This window comes from Hakea prostrata, chromosome 4 (genome assembly GCF_041222555.1).
Source record: "Hakea prostrata isolate BN-2017 chromosome 4, UWA_Hpros_2, whole genome shotgun sequence".
Classification (NCBI taxonomy): Eukaryota; Viridiplantae; Streptophyta; class Magnoliopsida; order Proteales; family Proteaceae; genus Hakea; species Hakea prostrata.
Genome location: NC_142603.1, coordinates 10,260,349 through 10,286,026, shown reverse-complemented (window position 1 = coordinate 10,286,026; position 25,678 = coordinate 10,260,349). Strand labels below are relative to the sequence as shown.

The window sequence follows — 25,678 nt, the reverse complement described above, 5'->3', positions numbered from 1 at the left end:
ATCAACTATACATGTAATTCTTTTTTCCATTTCATGATCTTACTTGTGGCCTATCATAAGACACATGGATTAGCCTAATTCCACTCCTTGGATCTTTTCTCTTTAGAATTGGACTTCTCAATTGTACCTAGCAATGTTCTTCTATAAATGAAGTTCTTTACAAAAAAAAATAAAAATAATAAGACACATATTTTTTTTACAATATTGATACTATTTATATAGCAAATAACTAATTTAAAATTCAAAATTTAAAACTCAAATAATATCAGACCATGACCATGGAATTATTGATGGATGGGGAAATACTTAACTAAAGAGATAAAACACTTGATACGAAATCAAACTAAAAGGAACCAAAACACAGCGAAAACAGAGAAAACTGAAATCCCACTGAGCGCAGAGGCAACTGCTCCGTCATTGGCAGGGCCTGGGGCAGGGCTGCCGTTAGGTCCGCCGGTAGGGCTGGGAGATGGGCTGTGAGAAGGACTGTGAGAAGGGCTGGGCGAGAGCTTGATCAACTCAAGGGTACCCTTAGCGTCCATATTCTCCTTCTTCATCGCATGGGCTGCCGGAATCCCATTCACGACGGCGTTACCTACTTGCCAAACATGGTTAATCTTGGTCATGGTTGAAGGCAATGCTATGGTACCAAAGATGGTCATTGTGTCATTAGCACTCTCTGCTTCTAAATTCGACACCGAATAATCGATCTTTGAAGGTTTGATCTTGTAAGAAGTAATATTGAAGGTCTGTACTGTCATCTTGTTGTCCACCATGTAAGCGACCAACGCCTGAGCTCCGATCATCTCTGGTTCCTTAGGATTGATTCCCCAAGAAACCCATCCATCACTTTTCGCTGGAGCCACGAATGCAACATTCAAAGCTTTATGGGTTGTGTCGTAGGTCCAGTGAAATTGAGCGCCCAGTGTGGGAAGATCACTACACTGGTCGTAAACCCTGTTTCCTGTGAATTTTTGGGATGAGCAGCTGAGGGAATGAGAACGGTGGATTTGTAGAAACAGAACTGAAAAAACTACAAGAATCATAGATAGCCCAGATGGATTTGAAGACGCCATTAAACTCTTCTTTGTTAGGGATACAGAAGAAGAGAAATAGATCAAATTGAACGTGTACAACACACGAAACTAAAGGTGCAGATTTCTCCTTTTTAAAGACAAAGAGGAGATTCAACGGGGATGATTCTCACCATATTTCTTTCCCAGATTATGAATATTTTCTTTCTATTTTGAAATATTCGAGAGTTTCGAATCCCGTTTTCTATGGCTTCCTTTCCGTTAAAGGGTCAGCGGTATTAAGAAAGATATAAACAAACTTTAAACCTGAATCTAGATATGCAAATGGCATCCTCTGTATCCTTCTGGTTATCGCTTTGTGAGTTGACTTTCATTATAGTGTTATGGCGAAGGACCACCATGGGAAGCCTATTTTTGCAATTGCAGGGAGAGCTTATGAAGCTAATGTAACATTGTTATTACTTTTTGGATCTTTAAGTGTGGTCTACGGTGCTGCGCAAATTTTTTTCACACTTTTGAGAAATGGACGGTAAGATTGAAAATTGGCTCAATCTCAACCATTCGCAGCACATTATTGTGCATTAATTGCTCAGCACTCAAGTCGAGCCCGGCAGGGGAGGTAGGGCTGAAGTGAAGAGAGATTTGCTCTAATTCGATAGTTGCAATTCAAACTATTCTGGGGTATTATTGTTGGTCAATCAATCGGTTTCAACTTTTCCAGTGGAAAAAACTAAAAGAATAGTTCGTGTCAAGGATCAAGGGGAACCTCCAAGAGCACCAGATTCAGAAATAGGAGATTACATGGTTTATACTAGGGATGCAAATTGAGTACAAGTTATATGAAGTTTCAGAAAACACACAAACAATGCCTTTTGAATTTGGCTGGGTAGAGATCAAATAAATTTTTTTCCCCCAACTTTGAACTATCACAGAATGAGAATGAGAATGAGCTGCAAGCCTGCAACACTAGATTTCAAGAATCATTCTCCAAATTAATGATAGGTTTAGGATCAAAGCTGGCATCCTGCACAACCCTGTTTGCCACTACATCAATTGCCTCATCCACCTGGGATTCAGAAACTATGATTGGCTTCATATCTTCTAAGCTTTTGGCTTCAAGAGGAACACTAGAATTTCCAGAACCATCTTGCAGTTGAGTAATAGGTAGAAGAACAGTATCATTGCCTTCCCCAGCCCTCCTTTCCACAGCATCAGTTGCCTTGTCCACCTGGAGTTGAGGACACTTACTCACATCTTCTGGGAGTTTAGAGGCTGAAGGAGCACTAGAATGAACATTTTCCAATTCAATGATAGATGAAAGACCAATATCGGTAACCTGTACAATGCTTCCTGCTACTGCAACAGTTGTCTCATCTACTTGGCATTTTGGACCTATCCATGGCTTCGCATCTTCTGAGTTTTCGGCTTCAAAAGGAACACTAGAATGAGGATGAAAATGAGCTCTAGCACTAGAATTTCCAAATCCATCTTGCTAGCCCTCCTTTCCACAACATCAGTTGTCTTGTCCACCTGGTGTTGGGTCCCCAGCTTACTTGGCCTCATACCTTGTGGGAGTTCAGCGTCTGAAGGAGCACTAAAATGATCATCTTCCAATTCATTGATAGGTGAAAGACCAGTGTCAACTTGCATGGTACTTCTTGCCACTTCACCAGTTGCCTCATCCAGTTGACATTTTGGACCAATCCTTAGCTTCACATCTTCTGAGCTTTCGACTTCAAAAAGAACACCAGAATGAGAATGAGAATGAGCTCCAATAGTAGAATTTCCAGAACCATCTTGCAGTTGAGTAATAGGAAGAAGAACAGTATCGTTACCCTCCCCAGCTCTCCTATCCACAACACCAGTTGCCATGTCCACTTGGAGTTGGGAATCCTTACTTGGCTTCAAATCTTCTGGGAGTTCACTGTCTGAAGGAGCACTAGAATTATCATCTTCCAATTCCATGATAGGTGAAAGACTAATATTAGTAACCTGCACATCACTTCTTACCACTGCATCAACTGCCTCATCTACTTGGCATTTTGGACCTATCCATGGCATCACATCTTCTGAGCTTTTGGCTTCAAAAGGAATACTAGAATGAGGATGAGAATGAGCTTCAACACTAGAATTTCCAAAACCATCCTGCAGTTGAGTAATACTTGACCTCACATTTTCTGAGAATCGGGTATCAAGAGGATCACTAAAAAGATCATGTTGCGATTCAGTAATGGGGGAAAGAGTAGTATTGGTGCTCAACCAAGTTTTCAGTGCTGCTAGACTTGCCCTCATCCACTTGAGAATCTAGAAGTATACCTTGCTTCACAAATTCCACAAACGCCTCTCCTTGATCACAAGCTTTTCTAAATAATTGCAATCGTTTGTTAAGGTTCTCAACTGCAGCATTTTTGTCTATTGTTCTCTGACCACCAGAAGCTTTATTTGCTTCAAAAACACCAACCATAGCAGCCACGAGCTCCTGGTAAGCTTTGGCTATAGCATCAATGGTGCTATCCATCAGATGACAAGCAGCCTGCTTATGAATGCAAATTACAGATTTCAAATTAAGGTCAACAGCAAACCACTAAATAATTTTAATTTTGGGATGTGAGCCTGTAATAGAATTCCAATTCCAATTTTAAAGAGGCATAATTTCAATAAGGATAGGAATATAAGAAAAGCAAATCAAATCTTTCCTAGTATCATTAAGACAGGAAATTGTGAATTACTGATCTTCCCCAAATTCAAAATTAATTGTCTAAGAAGATTCTTCTCCAATAAATCTGCCATCATGGTAGGAATCACTACTAATCACAAAATATCTAGTAATCTCATGATTCTCATCCCAAAATACAACAAATGGTAGGACGAGAAAAAAGGGATTCTTATCACCTCAGGATTTGGTGCACTGTCTATTGCATTCTCATTGTGCATTCAAGACATGATCACCCTGTGCCATGCATTGAACTTTAGAAAACAATTTTTTAAGAAGTAATCAAGGTTCAAATAAAGTTGGCTCGGACGAACCTCAGTTAAAAAAAAAAATATTCTGAAAAATAGTTCTACTGAAAACCAAAATTGATCTTCTATTCCTAAGATAACAAAGAGCGATAAAGGGATTGTTGGATATTTAAAAAAAAAAAAGGATAAAAGAAACCTAAGACACAAAGTAATGAAACACATGAGAGATTTTGAGTGTACCTTACACCTTTGTGTGTTAATGGGAAAATCTTAAGATACTGAAAGAGAACAACTTTGTTCTAGGTTTTCTATAGCTTCTTCCCAGTCTTTGTTTATTTCTCTTCTTTATAGAGAAAGAGAGATATCTCAAACCTTAATTCACTTCCACAACGAAAAAGATGGAATCCATGCAAAATAAAGTAGTATGGATCTTCCAGTGGTAGAGGAGTTTCAAGATAGTGCTTTGGAGTCCGGATCACCTCTCGGTATTTTTTTTTTTGGGTAAAATGGATCACCGCCTCGTCAAGGAAGAACAACGTGTACTTCTCCACTATATAATAGGAGTGGGTCCTACTGGGGGGTCCCACTTATGATCTTTTCTGTCAATATTCAGAGGAGGGTCACATCCCTGTTGTATGGTGAAAAAACGTTAGGGGAGCACATATATAGTTTTTTGTGTCCAAACCCCATGTTTTGAGAATTCGAGCTTCAAAAATTCAAAAGGATACAAAAAGAATCCAGATCCTCTCCACTCAACAAGTCCATCCACCCATATAGTTGCACTCACATGTGGAGGACCCACATTCACAGTGTCTACCCCGTGTCAAACAAGGGAGGTGCGAGTTCCACACTCATGAGAGTGTGATTATTTGGGTGGAGAGCATCTAAACTCTTACACTACGTTTGGTAATGTTTTTGTTATGAGAAACTAATTCTTATGCAAAACCGTTTTTATATATTTCTATGTTAAAAGACCATTCTTTGTTTGGAAATGAGTGTTTGATAAACTCATTTTAGAAATGGAAAAAGAACACTTATAGAACTATGTTGTTGTTTGATAACTATTATGAAAAATATGTTCTTACAAAAATTAGGACTAAATTCATACTTCACACACAAAGTGACAAACTATGGACACAAAATTGAAATGTCCATGAGACAAATAAAAAACTTGGATTAGGTCACATTTTTTTCCCCAAAGGATTTCATGAACATGTCACTAGGATGGAATCATTGGAGGTGTACATATCTTGATGTGATCCTCATAAACTTTGATCCATTACTTTGCCTCTGTTAATGTTAATTATTCTGATCGAAGGAAAAAAAAAAAAACCATATTGCCTCAAGGTTACAACTAAATAAGTGTGCATTTGGAATGATCTCTTCTGAGAACGGTGTTCTTCGTGAAAATTGTTTTCTATCATTTTTATCAAAGAATGGTGGTCTAAGACAAAATTTTGACCATTTGGTAAAATTTGTGATGAAAACGCTTGAGAAAGCTTGTGGAACAAAATGACATTTGGTAAGTTTTATTCTTAAAAACGTTTTTAGCTATGTTTTCTTGAATTTTATATGACTTATAGGAAGAGAGACTCACATATGCAGTCATAAAGGAGTTAGAAGTTGTGTGTGAATGAAATTTAGGTAAAAAGGAGAAGAAAGAGTGGTTGGACTCTCTATGTGGCATAAATGCTATAGGTAAAAAGGAGAAGAAAGAGTGATAAGTCAGTGCATCTACTTATGTTGGCACATTTTGATTGCTAGAAATGATTGCATTTTTGGGAAGAGATGTTGGAAATTGGAGGGTGATTGAAAGGGCCCAAAGAGCATGGGCTGAATTCTGGGATATTGACAATCCTCAACAAACGGCTGCTGACGCCTCACATTGTCAAAGCACTCCCGTTAAGACCATGGAATCGACAACAACAACTTCAAGAGGTCATGTTGTTTTCTGTGATGTTGTTCTCCCTCAAGATAGCTATAAAGGAGGTGTGGGCTTTGCAATTTTAAATTACAAAGGTCAGGCATGCCATCTAGTCTTGAAATCTTTGGACTTCGGTGAGCCATTGGTTGGTGAAGCACTTGCAGTTCGTGCTGCTATGATCGAGTGTCAACACCAAGGCTTTCGTGAAATATCTATTGTATCAGATTGCGAAAACCTAGTCAACGCCCTTAATGATTTATCCTCACCCCCTCCAAGTTCAATTATGGGTATCCTGTTTGATGTTAGGTTGCTCATGGAGGAGTTTGAAAAATGTGTTTTCTCCTTTAAATCTAGGGCATATAATGGGCTTGCCCACTCCCTAGCCAGGAAGGTTCTCACCGTGATATCTCGTACTAAGTGGCCCTTTTCCTCCCCATGGTTGCATGAGGTGCAAAAAACTATTCCTTGACCCATTACCAAATGCGCTCTAAAGAACATACTAATGAACCCATGAGTCTTGATGCGCTTGAATACCATCATCTTTTCGGAGCAAATCTCGATGCTCTTCCAGTTTGAGCTAAAGACTCGCATGAAAAATTAATAATTAGCTTGAATGCATTTAGGAATAGCAAGTGTGCGTTTGAAGGCTTTCTCGACCTTCGGTTAAATGTAATTTTCGGTTGGATACATCACTAGCCTAAATTGTAAGCCACAAACTCCTTCACCTTAGTCCCTGATACGTGAAAACCCACAATATATGTTAAAAAATTAAATTAAATTAAATAAACAACCCAAACAATCTCTTGTTTAGAAATTCAAAATAAACATGTAAATTCATAGGCAAATAATAATCTTTTTGTAGCCATGGACAATAAAGTAATGTGGATCTCCTAGATGTGTGGTGGGGGAGTTTGAGGGTAATGTTTTGAAATCTGGATCATTTTTTCTTTAAGGGGAAAATAACGTGTATTTTTCCACCATATAACAGGTGTGATCCCACCCTCTCCTATTGTGTGGTGAAAAAAACGTTAAAAAACACATGATTCTCCCACAAAAAAAAAATATCTAGATCCCGTGTTTTAAGGGTTGAGCTTCAAAAATTCAAAATGTTCTCCACCTAATCTGCCTCTCCACCAATTTAGTCTTTTTTTTGATAGAAATCTCCACCAATTTATTCACACTTGAATAAATGTATGATCCACAATTATAGGTCTGCCCCATGTCAGATAAAGATGCTGAGGGTCCCAGACTCCCATACAGTGGTGGTTGGGCACGGTGGAGAGCAAGAGCATCTAACTCTTACAATTACTGTGTTTCTTTATTGATGGACTGTTGACCCTTCACCAAAAAGCAAACCATATCAAAGGAGATTAGAATCTCTCAAATATATCAAACTGAAAGAAAATAGTGATAATCTGGAATGTGGTGTTACTCATCTCCTTAATTTTTGAAAAGGAGAATTTTTTTCAGTTCAGTTTTGTGTGTTGATCTTTCTTTTTCACTCACAAAGAAAGGAAAGTGCTAAAAGTGAAACCCTTAAAACGTTAATGGCGTCGAATCCTGCTTCTACAAATCCACCATTCTCACACTGAGAACCCATTAAATGACCCATTCAAGCGATCGAGGATCATTTTCTTGCTGAGCAATGAACAAGAGAGAATGAATTTTTATGCACCAACACTAAATATTCAAGAAGATACAATCCGAAATTGAAATGTGATGCGAGACACAGTTACAGATTCAAAACTTCGATTACATATAAAGACAGAAATCCATAGGAAATCAAGCAAGAAGCAACCAAAACCCTGCAAAAATCGAGAAAATTGAAGCCCCATTCATGCCTCTGAGTGAAGAAGAAAACCCTTTATCTGAAGAAGTGCTGTTGCTGGTGGAGGAAGAGTTGGATTTCTCTGTCAAATCAAGGGTACCCTTAGAGTTCAAATTAGCCTTCTGCATCGCATGGATGGAAGGAACACCGTCGACGACGGAGCTACCAACCTGCCAAACCTGGTTGATGGTAGTCATGTTTTTGGGTAATGCGATGGTAGCGTAGATAGTCATTGTGTCATTAGAGCTCTCTGCTTTCATGTCTGAAACCTCATAAGCGATCTTCGAAGCTTCGATCTTCTTGTAAGAGGTAATATCGTAAGTCTTCACCGTCATTTTGTCATCCACCTTGTAAGCTATCAAAGCTTGGGAACCAAGCATCGTTGGCGACTTAGGATTGATCGCCCAAGCAACCCATCCATCGCTTTTTGCTGGAGTACCCACGAATGCGATCTTCAGAGACGAGTTTGACGAATCGTAACTCCAGTGCAAGTAAGAACTCAGTTCTGGAAGATCATTGCATTGGTCGTAAACCATGTTTGAAGACAACTTCTGGGTTGAACAAGTGAGAGAATGAGATGGGTTGATTTGCAGAAGCAGGAATGCAAGAAAGATCATGGAAAACGCCATTGCTATGCTTGAATTTTGAATGGATTCAGGAACACGCCGGCTTCCTAATTTCTTGATCTGCTATTTCTAGTGGAAAATTCCTAATTTTAGCTCAAGAGTAGCTGATCTAGCAACCAATTGGGTACTAACAGAATCAGAATCATATGGGACCAACCTCGAAGCGAGGAGAATAAGGTCCGTTGCTTTAACAGAGCTTCTGTGACATTTCAACAACCAAAGTTACCAAAAAAAAAAACCATTTCAACAAACAAGGTTTAAAGCATGGATATTAAGTATCGTATTGGTTAGGTGATTTTAAGAGGCATATCGTCCTGTATCGAGTATTGAATTGTCTTGGCTAATGTATTTTACTGTAATTTAATGGAGAGACGTACCGAGATGTATCGTATCGGTTGTGTCAAATATGGATACGTATAGGTTAGTATCGTATGGTATCGAAGAATACTTTAAACCTTGATTTCAACCCACCATCAAGTCTAATCATGCATTTGACCCCAAAAAAAAAAAAAAGTCTAATCAAGCAAAACCCACTATTCTGATCAAATTTTTTGATCCAAAATTTGAATTCAAATTCAATTGGCAGTTAGTTCTGCTAACTCTGAGTTAGATTTTAAATTTGAAATCTGCAATTTTTCATCACTAGTACCATTCATTGATTGTCATCCTTTACTAAAATTGATGTATCCTTACAACTCTTTAATGTGGGGTGGAGTATAAATGCAATGCAATCCTTTGCCCGGATCTAAACTTCTCAATTGGGTCCATCTTACGAGTTGTCTCCCCATCCACCACGTATGGTGTTGTATTACTATTTCATCTTATCGAAACTATAGTTTTCCCCTTTCTTTTCTATTGTGTATTTCACTCAGCACCATATGTTTGCTGGAATAAAGGTGGAGGGGAAAAAAATTTGAAAAATCAAAATTTCAAAAGTATAAGTTGTTTGGTTCATGGAGTGGGAAAGTTGGCAGATTAACTTACTCGGCTTTTTCAAAACCCCCCCCCCCCACAAAATAAGTAGAATCTTGTAAAAAAATGTGAAAAAATAATAATATGAGACCGACATTTAACAATATTTCTTATTACTCACTCCATTACAAATGAGGCCCACGGAATTATTTTTTTCACCTCTTTTTTTCCACCGCACCTTTAGAAACAAATTTAGAGAAGTTTGTCTTCAAGTTTTCCTACCTTATTAACCAAACAAACCACACTTTTGGATTTTATGAAAAATTTTGTTTTTTTAAATTTTTTTTTCCCACCTCACATTTATCCCAGCAAACAAATGGTGCCTTAAAGGACTTTTGTTGATGATCCATTACTTTTGAGGACTGAAATATTACCTTGTCCTTCAATAGCAATCTACCTATCACTTTTAATAGGATATCTTTTGGGTTGTTAAGCAAATAAGATTTGAAGTGGATAGTACACCCGGGTGGAGAGGATTTAGACTCCACGCAAATATCATCTAGATATGTTGAGATTCAAATCCCACAATTTAGAATACACCCTCAATTGAAAATTACGATCCCATCCATGTATTGAGGGCATTGGGATCAAGATTGCAACATGTGACAACGCAAGATAAGGTTGCGAACAATGATATGGTAGCATGTTGAGAAATAAGTTTTCTCCATTATTATGTTTCAACCAAGGTTCAATGTGTTGGGCCGGTAGGTGACATGAAACCCCCTCGCGAAACGACATATTTCAAAATCGCCCATATATTGCTGAAGAAAAGTTGATTTTCGGTGATATTGCCAAATTCATGATATTTAGCAAAATTTAGTTCAATTTTTCATTAATTTTTCGTTCGAATTTTGCCAAAGTGATGTAGGACCCGTGTTCGTTGACAACAGATTGTGAATCATGCATACTCAACATAATTGTATAATGAATTGTAGACCTTAGTACTTTTCTTCATTAGTTGTGTACATGTGTTCTCTTTTCATGTTTACATTATTTTATATGAGTTTTTTAGGCTTTAAGTTTTGCCTCCATATATAAATGGATATGTGTCAATCAGGACCTTTGGATTAAGTGATGTTTTAGGCCAAAATAATGCGTTAATGTGTTTATTGACCTCAAATTAGGCTACACAATAAAATTCAAGCCAAAACGATCTTAAATACCCTCCGAAACTTGGGACCGATTTTCCGTCGACTACTTGTCAAAAGTCGCAAGCATGTAGGAGAAATGTTGCCATGTCGCTAGTGTCGATAGCCTGCGACACACAACATTTTGCTCACATGTTGAACTAGTTTCAACCAAAGAAGTGTCTTTCTATTTTATGTTTTTAATCTGGAATGTGGTATTAATCATCTCCTTAATTTTTGAAAAGGAGAATTTTTTTAGTTCAGTTTTGTGTGTTGATCTTTCTCTCTTCTTTTTTCCACTCACAAAAAAAGGAAAGTGCTAAAAGTGAAACCCTTAAAACGTTAATGGCGTCTAATCCTGCTTCTACAAATCCACCATTCTCACACTGAGAACCCATTAAATGACCCATTCAAGCGATCGATGATCAGTTTCTTGCTGAGCAATGAACAAGAGAGAATGAATTTTTATGCAACAACACTAAAAATTCAAGAAGATACAATCCGAAATTGAAACGTGAATGCGAGACACAGGTACAGATTCAAAAAGTACGACTACATATAAAGACAGAAATCCCAGAGTCAGATAGGAAATCAAGCAAGAAGCAACCAAAACCCTGCAAAAATCGAGAAAATTGAAGCCCCATTCATGCTTCTGAGTGAAGAAGAAAACCCTTTATTTGAAGAAGTGCTGTTGCTGGTGGAGGAAGAGTTAGATTTCTCTGTCAAAACAAGGGTACCCTTAGAGTTCAAATTAGCCTTCTGCATCGCATGGACGGAAGGAACACCGTCGACGACGGAGCTACCAACCTGCCAAACCTGGTTGATGGTAGTCATGTTTTTGGGTAATGCGATGGTAGCGTAGATGGTCATTGTGTCATCAGAGCTCTCTGCTTTCATGTCTGAAACCTCATAAGCGATCTTCGAAGCTTCGATCTTCTTGTAAGAGGTAATATCGTAAGTCTTCACCGTCATTTTGTCATCCACCTTGTAAGCTATCAAAGCTTGGGAACCAAGCATCGTTGGCGACTTAGGATTGATCGCCCAAGCAACCCATCCATCGCTTTTTGCTGGAGTACCCACGAATGCGATCTTCAGAGACGAGTTTGACGAATCGTAACTCCAGTGCAAGTAAGAACTTAGTTCTGGAAGATCATTGCATTGGTCGTAAACCCTGTTTGAAGACAACTTCTGGGTTGAACAAGTGAGAGAATGAGATGGGTTGATTTGCAGAAGCAGGAATGCAAGAAAGATCATGGAAAACGCCATTGCTATGCTTGGATTTTGATTGGATTCAGGAACACGCCGGCTTCCTAATTTCTTGATCTGCTATTTCTAGTGGGAAATTCCTAATTTTAGCTTAAGAGTAGTTGATCTAGCAACCAATTGGGTACAAACAGAATCATCTGGAGCCAACCTCGAAGCGAGGAGAATAAGGTTTGTTGCTTTAACAGAGCTTTTGTCACATTTCAACAAAGTTTAAACTATAGTATCAAATCGGTTAGGTAATTTTAAAAGCGTATCGTCTTGTATCGAGTATTGTATCCTCTTGGCTAATGTATTTTACTGTAATTTAACGGAGACGTATTGATATGTATCGTATCGATTGTATCAAATATAGATACATATCGTCTAGTATCATATTGTATCGACGATATTTAAACCTTGATTTCAACCCACCATAAGTCTAACCAAGCATTTGACCAAAAAAAAAAAAAAAAATAGTCTAATCAAGTATAACCCACTGTTCTCATCAAATTTTTGGATCCAAAATTTGAATTCAAATTCAATTGGCAGTTAGTTCTGCTAACTCTGAGTTAGATTTTAAATTTGAAATCTGCAATTTTTCGTCACTAGTGCATTCATTGATTGTCATCCTTTACTAAAATTGTACTACCCCTACTCTTTAATGTGTGGTGGAGTATAAAAGCAATGCAATCATTTACCCGGATCTAAACTCCTCAATTTGGTCCATCTTATGAGTTGTCTCCCCATCCACCAGGACCACCACGTATGATGCTGCATTACTATTTCATCTTAGTCTTTTTTTTGTAACCACTACTCTTTCATCTTATCGAAACTGTAGTTTTCCCTTTTTTTTTCTCTGTGTATTTCACTCAACAGCGTATGTTTGCTGGAATAAAGGTGGAGTGGAAAAAAATTCAAAATTCAAAATTTCAAAAGTATAGATTGTTTGGTTCATGGGGTGGGAAAGTTGGCAGATTAAATTTCTCAACTTTTTCAAAAACCCCCCTCAAAATAAGTAGAATTTTGTAAAAAGAATGTGAAAAAACAATAAAATGTGACCCACATTTAACAATATTTATTATTTCTCACTCCATTACATATGGGGCCCACAGAAGTTTTTTTTTTCACCTCTTTTTTTCAACTGCACCTTTATAAACAAATTTATAGAAGTTTGTCTTTCAGTTTTCTCACCTTATTAACCAAACAAACCACACTTTTGGGATTTTATGAAAATGTTTATTTTTTTCAAACTTTTTCCCACCCCACATTTATCCCGACAAACAAACAGTGCCTTAAAAGACTTTTTTTTTTTTTTTTTTGGTAACAAACACACAGCTGCATGAAAACACAAGGTTCTCACCGTACCAAGGAGCGGAAAGCGACCAAACTGTCATATATGCAATAGATAGGGTCATCCTGAGTAAGGGATGGGTCAAGCCCAATATACCCTTAGAAATAACGCTGCAACAAATACAACACCAAATAAGCACTGGAACCCACAAAGGGGAACAAAATACACGCCTCAAAGGCGGACACATAACACGCCTCAAGGGTGGACAGACAACACGCCACAAGGGCGGACACAAAAGTCGTTTGGTTGTCGCAGTGGTAACATCAAAGGTGCGGAGGAGGGTCAGACCCACCATCCGGCGCTGCCGTATAGGCGTTCAAGCTTGCCGCAGAAAAGACTTGTATCCAAATTTGGAGTTTCTCGGCGTGTTCACCAACAATCGCTGTCAAGCTCAATGCAAAAGAAACTTGTACCCGAGTTGGAGTTGTTTTGCGTGTGTACCAAAGAAACTTTGCAACAAAAGGAGCTGTTATGTGAAAAAAGAAAGAAAAAAGCAAAGTACTACAACCAAAATCAACAAAGCAAAACAAACAGAACTAAGGGGAAACCCTAGATCTCGTTATTGAAACGGATACAGGAAAGATAGAAAACGGCAAGGAAAAGAAAAGGGGAGAAGGTGAGTAGTGGAGGGAGGAAACCAGAAAAAACAAAACGAAACACTAGATGGGGAAAAGGGAAGCAGAGACGGGAAAGAGGGAGAAAAGCCGAGTGGGATGCGGAAGCAAGTAGAGAAAACAGTGGAGAAGAAAAGAAAAAACAGTAAAATGGGAAGCAGGAGAGAGGGGAGGCAGAGAGGGGAGATGGGAAGCAGAGACGGGAGAGAAAGAAACGGAGGAAGCGAGACGGAGATGGAAGACGGAAACGGAGATGGGAGCAACAGGAGAGATGGAGGCGGAGCCGGGAAAGGAGTCGGGAAAGGAAAAATAGACACAGGAAGAGAAGAAACGGAATCGGGAGGCCAAGAGACTACCAAGTGAGTCTCTCCGCCTCGAACTGGGCGAGTGGTTGGGGCGGTGATCAAGGTGTTGCAAAGGCGGCGACTAGGGTTTCTCAAACGGGGCGAGCGATGGGTTTTTTAAAGGACTTTTGTTGATGATCCATTACTTTTGAGGACTAAAATATTACCTTGTCCTTCAATCTACCTATCACTTTTAATAAGATATCTTTTGGGTTGTCAAGCAAATAAGATTTGGATTTCTTCCGCCCATTTCCTATCCTACACCAGATTTTATGTCTCACAATTCATTTGATGCATACATCTTGGGCCCACTTATTGTCAAGTGGGCTATGAGACAAAATTTGAAGTGGATAGTGCACCCAGGTGGAGAGGATTTAGACTCCACGCAAACATCATCTAGATAGGTTGAGATTCAAATCCCACGATTTAGAATACACCCTCAATTGAAAATTACGATCCCATCCATGTATTGAGGGCATTAGGATCAAGATTGCAACATGCAATAACACAAGATAAGGTTGCGAACAATGATATGGTAGCATGTTGAGAAATAAGGTTTCTCCATTATTATGTTTCAACCAAGGTTCAATGTGTTGGGCCTGTAGGCAACATGAAACCCCCACCCAAAATGACATATTTCAAAATCGCCCATATATTGCTGAAGAAAAGTTGATTTTCGGCGATATCGCCAAATTCACGATAAATTTCGTTCAATTTTTCATTAATTTTTCATTCGAATTTTGCCAAAGTGATGTAGGACCCGTGTTCGTTGACACAGATTGTGAATCATGCATACTCAGCATAATTGTATAATGAATTGTAGACTTTAGTACTTCTCTTCACTAGTTGTTTACATGTGTTCTCTTTTCATGTTTACATTATTTTATATGAGTATTTCAGGCTTTCAGTTTTGCCTACATATATAACTGGATATGTGTTAATCAGACTTTTGAATTAAGTGATGTTTTAAGCCAAAATAATACTCTAATGTGTTTATTGACCTAAATTAAGCTACACAACAAAATTCAAGCCAAAACGACCTTAAATACCCTACAGAACTAAGGCATATTTTTCAGACTCCTTGTCAAAAGTCGCAAGCACGGAGGAGAAATGTTGCCATGTCGCTAGTGTCGATAGCCTGTAGAGTTGAAAAAAGTGTTATTCTATTTTATGTTTTTAATCTGGAATGCGGTGTTAATCATCTCCTTAATTTTTGAAAAGGAGAATTTTTTTCAGTTCAGTTTTGTGTGTTGATCTTTCTCTCTTCTTCTTTTTCACTCACAAAGAAAGGAAAGTGCTAAAAGTGAAACCCTTAAAACGTTAATGGCGTCGAATCCTGCTTCTACAAATCCACCATTCTCACACTGAGAACCCATTAAATGACCCATTCAAGCGATCGAGGAATGAACAAGAGAGAGAGAATTTTTATGCACCAACACTAAATATTCAAGAAGATACAATCCTAAATTGAAATGTGATGCGAGACACAGTTACAGATTCAAAACTTCGATTACATATAAAGACAGAAATCCCAGAGTCAGATAGGAAATCAAGCAAGAAGCAACCAAAACCCTGCAAAAATCGAGAAAATTGAAGCCCCATTTATGCCTCTGAGTGAAGAAGAAAACCCTTTATCTGAAGAAGTGCTGTTGCTGGTGGAGGAAGAGTTAGATTTCTCTGTCAAATCAAGGGTACCCTTAGAGTTCAAATTAGCCTTCTGCATCGCATGGACGGAAGGAACACCGTCGACGACGGAGCTACCAACCTGCCAAACCTGGTTGATGGTAGTCATGTTTTTGGGTAATGCGATGGTAGCGTAGATGGTCATTGTGTCATCAGAGCTCTCTGCTTTCATGTCTGAAACCTCATAAGCGATCTTCGAAGCTTCGATCTTCTTGTAAGAGGTAATATCGTAAGTCTTCACCGTCATTTTGTCATCAAACTTGTAAGCTATCAAAGCTTGGGAACCAAGCATCGTTGGCGACTTAGGATTGATCGCCCAAGCAACCCATCCATCGCTTTTTGCTGGAGTACCCACGAATGCGATCTTCAGAGACGAGTTTGACGAATCGTAACTCCAGTGCAAGTAAGAACTTAGTTCTGGAAGATCATTGCATTGGTCGTAAACCATGTTTGAAGACAACTTCTGGGTTGAACAAGTGAGAGAATGAGATGGGTTGATTTGCAGAAGCAGGAATGCAAGAAAGATCATGGAAAACGCCATTGCTATGCTTGGATTTTGAATGGATTCAGGAACACGCCGGCTTCCTAATTTCTTGATCTGCTATTTCTAGTGGAAAATTCCTAATTTTAGCTCAAGAGTAGTTGATCTAGCAACCAATTGGGTACAAACAAAATCATCTGGAGCCAACCTCGAAGCGAGGAGAATAAGGTCCGTTGCTTCGACTGAGCTTTTGTCACATTTCATCAAAGTTTAAACTATAGTATCACATCGGTTAGGTGATTTTAAAAGACGTCTTGTAACGAGTATTGTATCGTCTTGACTAATGTATTTTACTGTAATTTAATGGAGACGTATTGAAATGTATCGTATCGGTTGTATCAAATATAGATACATATCGGCTAGTATCATATATCATATTGTATCGAAGATACTTTAAACCTTGATTTCAACTAGGGCTGAAACTCGGCCGGCCTGGGCCGGGCTTTTGCAATCCCAAGCCCAGCCCTATATGGTATAATTTGATCCCATTCCCGCACTAGCCCTAGTTCAGGGCCAATGATTATTGTCTCTGACCCTAAGCCCTAAGCCCTACAGGGCCAAGCCAAGCCCATTCCCGCCCTAATTGGCCCTAATTGGGCCGGGTTGGGATGGATTGGCCCCTGATTAGCCCGGGCTCGATTGACCATGTCCTTAGCCCTGATTGGCCGCCCGACCCGATTGGTCATGTCCCGACCCTGATTGGCCCTGTCTCTGGCCCTGGTTGGCTCTGTCCCTAGCCCTGATTGGCCCATGCCCTAATTGGCATTGTCCCTATTTTTAATTGGCCATATCTTTGGTCGTAAATATCAAATGTAAGACAAATAGTAATTAAAATAAATATTAAAGTAATTAAATTCTTAAATTCCAAACTCAGTTCTGGAAAATAAAATAGTAAAATCAGCTTGGTTAAGCAAGGTTCCGGTATCGAATCCTTGTGGATGCAAAAAATCCCCGCTATGAGACTCACCCACCACAGCCAGGTGTGCGACTTGAGTCGAGTGGTTTATAAACCGGGGTTGGAAAAAAAAAAAAAAAAAAGATGTTAACAAATAATCCAAAACTTATATTCAATATGTATTTAACTATTTATACCCATTTAGATTTAAGAGAAATAGAGAAATCCTAATTTCTAGGGTTTTTTAATTTGTTTTTCGATGAAAATTATGGTTATTATATGTAAGCTCGAAGGGAAAAAGAAAAAGATTTATCTCAATTCTCAATTAATTTCTAACTTCTATGACAATGGTCAAACTTCATTCCAAATTTCCATATCTCTCTCTCTCTCTCTCTCTCTCTCTCTCTCTCTCTCTCTCTCTCTCTCTCTCTCTCTCTCTCTTATTCTGTTTTTTCCTTTGGTTTTTCTCCAGCAGCAAAGAGTTAAAATTATTCATGAAATAGAATAAGTAGAGATAAGAATTGTAATTAAATTTAGGCATATTTGAAAGTCAAGTCAATTATAGAGAATGTCACACAAACTCTTTTTGTAAACTTAAAAACATTAGAGATTCAGAATTCAAAAGGAATCTGATAAAGGAAAATTTTATCTTCAAAGTCAAGAACTTAAGCCGTAGGTAGGTATGTTTTCATTCACAACTGTTCAATAAATAATATCTTTATTCAATACAAAAAAATTCATATTCAAAACCTTGTTAACAAGTAAACGGACGATAATTTAGTATTCAACAAAAAAAAAGTTTTTTTTTTCATAGTTAAAGAAAATGATGTTTTAGTTACAAACATAGTTATATGTTTTTAATAAATTTTTTGAAATATCACAGTAAATTTGTTAGATATTCATGATGAGAAGTTGAGGTATAGATTTGTTAGATATTAATTCTTTATGTAATAGTTTTTATTATTTAAAATATATTATCTCACCTTAATCAAAAAACAAAATCAATATTTTATTGAACTAAAAATGACTTTGTTGGAAAAATAAAAATTACCTTAAAAATAATATAAAAAGTGAATTTATATTCTAATATGATCAAAGTGACTAAATGTCAAAATCAAGACTCATATCAATGTTAGTATGAAGATCAGGTAAAAATCTAGTACTGTAGTACATGATCATCGTCAAATTAATATTAAGATTAGAGCCAAAATTAGGGTCAGGATCAGGGCCAAAATCAAATATATGCTTATTACATTTGTAATGAGGTTATAATTTATTTTTATTAATATTCTACAAAACATGATCATGTTTCTAAAATTTGACACGTGTCAAGTATCCACCCATATGTATTACAATTAATTCCTCTCCATGTGGGTGGAGGGTCCAGAGTCTTTAGACTCAAATCAGGGCCAGGATCAGGGCTAATATCAGGGCCGGGATCGGGGCCAAGGAATCGGGGCCAAGGTCGAGGAATCAGGGCCAAAATAAGGGTCAGGATCAGGGCCAAAATCAGGGCCTGGGTCAGGACCAAGATCAGAGCCAAAATCAAGGCCAAGATCAGGGCCTGGGTCATATCCAAGATCAGGACTAAAATCAGGGACGGACCGGGATGGGCTGGGCGGGCCAGAGAGTAATCCCAGGCCCACCCTTGGCCCGCCCATGGCCCTAGTTCAGGACCAGAATATTTTGGTCCTAACCCGCCCTTAGCCAAAATCTTTAGCCCAAGCCCTATTCGGGCTCAGGGCGGGCTTATGGCGGGTCAGGGCCACCAGGGCCAAACTTGCACCCCTAATTTCAACCCACCATCAAGTTTAACCAAGCATTTGACCAAAAAAAAAAAAAAAAAGTCTAATCAAGCATAACCCACTGTTCTCATCAAATTTTTAGATCCAAAATTTGAATTCAAATTCAATTGGCGATTAGTTCTGCTAACTCTGAGTTAGATTTTAAATTTGAAATCTGCAATTTTTGTCACTAGTGCCATTCATCGATTGTCATCCTTTACTAAAATTGCACTACCCCTTACAACTCTTTAATGTGTGGTGGAGTATAAAAGCAATGCAATCCTTTACCCGGATCTAAACTCCTCAATTTGGTCCATCTTACGAGTTGTCTCCCCATCCACCAGGACCACCACGTATGGTGCTGCATTACTATTTCATCTTTGTCTTTTTTTTGTAACCACAACTATTTCATCTTATCAAAACTGTAGTTTTCCCCTTTTTTTCTATGTGTATTTCACTCAGCACCGTATGTTTCCAATAAAGGTGGAGTGGAAAAAAAATTGAAAAATCAAAATTTCAAAAGTATAGATTGTTTGGTTCATGGGGTGGGAAAGTTAGCAAATTAAATTTCTCAGCTTTTTCAAAAACCCCCCACAAAATAAGTAGAATTTTGTAAAAAGAATGTGAAAAAACAATAAAATGTGAACCACATTTAACAATATTTATTATTTCTCACTTCATTACATATGGGGCCCACAAAAGTTTTTTTCTTTCTTTTTTTCCACCTCTTTTTTTCTTCCACACCTTTAGAAACAAATTTATAGAAGTTTGTCTTTCAGTTTTCTCACCTTATTAAACAAACAAACCACACTTTTGGGATTTTATGAAAAGGTTTATTTTTTCAAACTTTTTCTCACCCCACATTTATCCCAGCAAACAAACGGTGCCTTAAAAGACTTTTTTTTTTTTGGTAACAGACACACAGTTGCATGAAAACACAAGGTTTTCACCGAACCAAGGAGCGGAAAGCAACCAAACTGTCATACATGCAATAAACAAGGTCATCCTAAGTAAGGGATGGGTCAAGCCCAATATACCCTTAGAAATAACGTTGCAACAAATACAACACCAAATAAGCACGAGCACCCACATAGGAGAACAAAATACACGCCTCAAAGGTAGACACATAACACGCCTTAAGGGTGGACAGACAACACGCCTCAAGGGCGGACACAAAAGTCGTTTGGTTGTCGCAGTGGTAACATCAAAGGTGCGGAGGAGGGTTAGACCCTGCCATCCGCGCTGCCGTATAGGCGTTCAAGCTTGCCGCATAAAAGACTTGTATCCAAATTTGGAGTTTCTCGGCGTGTTCACCAACAATCGCTGTCAAGCTCAACGCAAAAGAAACTTGTACCCAGAGTTGGAGTTGTTCTGCGTGTGTACCAAAGAAACGCTGCAACAAAAGGAGCTGTTATGTGAAAAAAGAAAGAAAAAAGCAAAGTACTACAACCAAAATCAACAAAGCAAAACAAACAGAACTAAGGGGAAACCCTAGATCTAGTTATTGAAACGGATACAGAAAAGATAGAAAACGGCAAGGAAAAGAAAAGGGAAGAAGGTGAGTAGTGGAGGGAGGAAACCGAAGAAAAAAACGAAACACCAGATGGGGAAAACGGAAGCAAAGACGGGAAAGAGGGAGAAAAGCCAAATGGGATGCGGAAGCAAGCAAGCAGAGAAAACAGAGGAGAAGAAAAGAAAAAACTAGAGAGGGAAGCGGGAGAGAGGGGAGGCGGAGAGGGGAGATGGGAAGTAGAGACGGGAGAGAAAGAAACGGAGGAAGCGAGACGGAGATGGGAGACGGAGATGGAAGACGGAAACGGAGATGGGAGCAACAGGAGAGATGGAGGTGGAGCCGGGAAAGGAAAAATAGACAGAGGAAGAAAAGAAACGGAATCGGGAGGCCAAGAGACTACCAAGTGAGTCTCTCCGCCTCAGACTGGGCGAGCGGTTGGGGCGGTGATCAGGGTGTTGCAAAGGCGGCGACTAGGGTTTCTCAAACGGGGCGAGCGGTGGGTTTTTTAAAGGACTTTTGTTGATGATCCATTACTTTTGAGGACTAAAATATTACCTTGTCCTTCAATCTACCTATCACTTTTAATAAGATATCTTTTGGGTTGTCAAGCAAATAAGATTTGGATTTCTTCCGCCCATTTCCTATCCTACACCAGATTTTATGTCTCACAATTCATTTGATGCATACATCTTGGGCCCACTTATTGTCAAGTGGGCTATGAGACAAAATTTGAAGTGGATAGTGCACCCGGGTGAAGAGGATTTAGACTCCACGCAAACATCATCTAGAAAGGTTGAGATTCAAATCCCACGATTTAGAATACACCCTCAATTGAAAATTACGATCCCATCCATGTATTGAGGGCATTAGGATCAAGATTGCAACATGCAATAACACAAGATAAGGTTGCGAACAATGATATGGTAGCATGTTGAGAAATAAGGTTTCTCCATTATTATGTTTCAACCAAGGTTCAATGTGTTGGGCCTGTAGGCGACATGAAACCCCCACCCGAAACGACATATTTCAAAATCGCCCATATATTGCTGAAGAAAAGTTGATTTTTGGCAATATCGCCAAATTCACGATAAATTTCGTTCAATTTTTCATTAATTTTTCATTCGAATTTTGCCAAAGTGATGTAGGACCCATGTTCGTTGACAACAGATTGTGAATCATGCATACTCAGCATAATTGTATAATGAATTGTAGACTTTAGTACTTCTCTTCACTAGTTGTTTACATGTGTTCTCTTTTCATGTTTACATTATTTTATATGAGTTTTTCAGGCTTTCAGTTTTGCCTACATATATAACTGAATATGCATTAATCAGGACCTTTGAATTAAGTGATGTTTTAGGCCAAAATAAAACTCCAATGTGTTTATTGACCTCAAATTAAGCTATACAACAAAATTCAAGCCAAAACGACCTTAAATACCCTACAGAACTATGGCAGATTTTCCGACTCCTTGTCAAAAATCGAAAGCACGTAGGAGAACTGTTGCCATGTCGCTAGTGTCGATAGCCTGCGAGTTGAAAAAAGTGTTATTCTATTTTATGTTTTTAATCTGGAATGTGGTGTTAATCATCTCCTTAATTTTTGAAAAGGAGAATTTTTTTTAAGTTCAGTTTTGTGTGTTGATCTTTCTCTCTTCTTCTTTTTCACTCACAAAGAAAGGAAAGTGTTAAAAGTGAAACCCTTAAAACGTAAATGGCGTCGAATCCTGCTTCTACAAATCCACCATTCTCACACTGAGAACCCATTAAATGACCCATTCAAGCGATCGAGGATCATTTTCTTGCTGAGCAATGAACAAGAGAGGATGAATTTTTATGCACCAACACTAAAAATTCAAGAAGATACAATCCGAAATTGAAATGTGAATGCGAGACACAGTTACAGATTCAAAACTTCGATTACATATAAAGACAGAAATCCCAGAGTCAGATAGGAAATCAAGCAAGAAGCAACCAAAACCCTGCAAAAATCGAGAAAATTGAAGCCCCATTCATGCTTCTGAGTGAAGAAGAAAACCCTTTATTTGAAGAAGTGCTGTTGCTGGTGGAGGAAGAGTTAGATTTCTCTGTCAAATCAAGGGTACCCTTAGAGTTCAAATTAGCCTTCTGCATCGCATGGACGGAAGGAACACCGTCGACGACGGAGCTACCAACCTGCCAAACCTGGTTGATGGTAGTCATGTTTTTGGGTAATGCGATGGTAGCGTAGATGGTCATTGTGTCATCAGAGCTCTCTGCTTTCATGTCTGAAACCTCATAAGCGATCTTCGAAGCTTCGATCTTCTTGTAAGAGGTAATATCGTAAGTCTTCACCGTCATTTTGTCATCCACCTTGTAAGCTATCAAAGCTTGGGAACCAAGCATCGTTGGCGACTTAGGATTGATCGCCCAAGCAACCCATCCATCGCTTTTTGCTGGAGTACCCACGAATGCGATCTTCAGAGACGAGTTTGACGAATCGTAACTCCAGTGCAAGTAAGAACTTAGTTCTGGAAGATCATTGCATTGGTCGTAAACCATGTTTGAAGACAACTTCTGGGTTGAACAAGTGAGAGAATGAGATGGGTTGATTTGCAGAAGCAGGAATGCAAGAAAGATCATGGAAAACGCCATTGCTATGCTTGGATTTCGAATGGATTCAGGAACACGCCGGCTTCCTAATTTCTTGATCTGCTATTTCTAGTGGAAAATTCCTAATTTTAGCTCAAGAGTTGTTGATCCAGCAACCAATTGGGTACAAACAGAATCATATGGAGCCAACCTCGAAGCGAGGAGAATAAGGTCCGTTGCTTTAACAGAGCTTTTGTCACATTTCAACCCCCACCATAAATCATAACTTCCTGCAATATAGCAGACATGAGTGGCCACTTTCTTTCTGGTAAAAGCATTGGTGGGTTCCATTGGGGAAAATCCACCACATGCTGTGAAGCAGAAGCATAACCCACCATTCTGATCTAACTGAAAGTTCAGTCAAGTCTAATCAAAATAAAATAAAATAAACTAAATTAAATTAAAAGAGTTTTTTTTGGTAGAAATTTTTGTAGAAAATTCAAAGAGAAATTTCAGATCAAGTGCACTTTTTCTCTTCTCTTTTCTCTTTTTTTTTTTAATCTATTCTTTTTTATCTCTACAATTGCTAAAATAAGTAATCGATCTTAATTTGGGTCGTGCTTCAGCAAATGCGCAGCACGGTGAAGCGCACGGTCGAGATCGAAATTTCGATCTCGACCGTCCGTCTCGGTGTCGAGACAGACTGTCGAGATCGAAATCACGGTCAAGATTTCGATCTTGACCGTGCGCTGCACATGCTACGCATTTAATGCACAGCATGCAAGTCACACTATCTTAATTTACCTTCACCAACTAAAGTTTATCATAAAAAATAGAAGCTTTTGAATTTGTTGCAAGAAGCACCATCTTATGAAAAGTAGTAAAAGATTCTCCTTTTCTAGTGGAATCATCAACTACAACACTTTTTTTATCCAAAATTTGAATTCAAATTCAATTGATAGTTAGTTCTGCTAACTCTGAGTTAGATTTTAAATTTGAATCTGCAATTTTTCATCACTAGTGCCATTCATTGATTGTGATCCTTTGCTAAAATTGCACTACCCTTACAAGTCTTTAATGTGTGGTGGAGTATAAAGCAGTGCAATCCTTTACCCGGATCTAAACTCCTCAATCTAGTCTATTTTAGGAGTTGTCTCTCCATCCATCACTTATGGTGGTGCACTACTATTTCATCTTAGCCTTTTTTTTTGTAACCACTACTATTTGATCTTATCGAAGATGTAGTTTTCCCCTTTCTTTTCTATTGTATATTTCACTCAGCACCATATGTTTGCTAGAACAAAGGTGGAGCGAAAAAAAGATTGAAAAATCAAAATTTTCTATAAAATTTCCAAAGTATAGATTGTTTGGTTCATGGGTGGGGAAAGTTGGCAAACTAACTTTCTCAATTTTTTTCAAAAACCCCACAAAAATAAATAGAATTTTGTGAAAAAATGTAACAAAAAAATAAAATATGATCCACATTTAACAATTTTTCACAAAATTCTTTTTTTCCATTTCTTATTTCTCACTCCATTACATATGGAGCCCAAGGAATTTTTTTTTCACCTCTTTTTTTCCATCGCACCTTTGGAAACAAATTTAAATAAGTTTGTCTTCCAATTTTCTCACCTTATTAACCAAACAAACTACACTTTTGGGATTTTATAGAAAATTTTGTTTTTTCAAACTTTTTCCCATCCCACATTTATCCCAACAAACGGTGCCTTAGAGGACTTATGTTGATGATCCATTACTTTTGAGGACTAAAATATTACCTTATCCTTCAATCTACCTATCACTTTTAATAGGATATCTTTTGGGTTGTTAAGCAAATAAGATTTGGATTTCTTCCGCCCATTTCCTATCCTACACCAAATTTTATATCTCACAAATTATTTGATGCAGACATCTTGGGCCCACTTATTGTCAAGTGGGCTATGAGACAAAATTTGAATTGAATAGTGCGCCCGAGTGGAGAGGATTTAGACTCCACGCAAATATCATCTAGATAGGTTGAGATTCAAATCCCACGATTTAGAATACACCCTCAATTGAAAATTACGATCCCATCCATGTATTGAGGGCATTGGGATCAAAATTGCAACATGCAACAACACAAAATAAGGTTGCGAACAATGATATGGTAGCATGTTGAGAAATAAGTTTTCTCCATTATGATGTTTCAACCAAGGTTCAATGTGTTGGGCCTATAGGCGACATGAAACCCCCACCCAAAACGACATATTTCAAAATCGCCCATATATTTCTGAAGAAAAGTCGATTTTTGGCAATATATTGCCAAATTCACTATATTTAGCAAAATTTCGTTCAATTTTTCATTCGAATTTTGCCAAAATGTAGGACCCGGTTCATTGACAACAGAATGTGAATCATGAGTCATATTCAACATAATTGTATAATGAATTGTAGATTTAATACTTCTCTTCACTAGTTGTGTACTTGTGTTCTCTTTTTATGTTTGCATTATTTTATGAGTTTTTTAGGCTTTCTGTTTTGCCTAAATATAACCTGAATGTGCCAATCAGGAACTTTAAATTAAGTGATGTTTTAGGCCAAAATAATGTTCCACTCTATTTATTGACCTCAAATTACGCTACACAACAAAATTCAAACCAAAGCAACCCTAAATACCCTCTGAAACT

General features: G+C 38.2%; 2 protein-coding genes and 3 pseudogenes across 2 annotated transcripts; all 5 read right to left on the bottom strand.

The window, feature by feature from the left end:
* Nucleotides 1-338: 338 nt before the first annotated feature.
* Nucleotides 339-1,076, bottom strand: LOC149017765 (cytochrome b561 and DOMON domain-containing protein At4g12980-like). The gene has a single exon (XM_089153809.1). The coding sequence runs from the start codon at nt 1,074-1,076 to the stop codon at nt 339-341; it is 738 nt and encodes a 245-aa protein (XP_089009935.1).
* A 6,625-nt stretch (nt 1,077-7,701) lies between these two features.
* Nucleotides 7,702-8,376, bottom strand: LOC149017764 (auxin-induced in root cultures protein 12 pseudogene; annotated as a pseudogene).
* Nucleotides 8,377-11,063: 2,687 nt separating this feature from the next.
* LOC149017763 (auxin-induced in root cultures protein 12 pseudogene) lies at nt 11,064-11,738 on the bottom strand (annotated as a pseudogene).
* A 3,837-nt stretch (nt 11,739-15,575) lies between these two features.
* LOC149017762 (auxin-induced in root cultures protein 12 pseudogene) lies at nt 15,576-16,250 on the bottom strand (annotated as a pseudogene).
* Nucleotides 16,251-22,400: 6,150 nt separating this feature from the next.
* LOC149017761 (auxin-induced in root cultures protein 12-like) lies at nt 22,401-23,075 on the bottom strand. The gene has a single exon (XM_089153094.1). It carries the CDS (start codon nt 23,073-23,075, stop codon nt 22,401-22,403), a length of 675 nt encoding a protein of 224 aa, XP_089009220.1.
* Nucleotides 23,076-25,678: the final 2,603 nt, after the last annotated feature.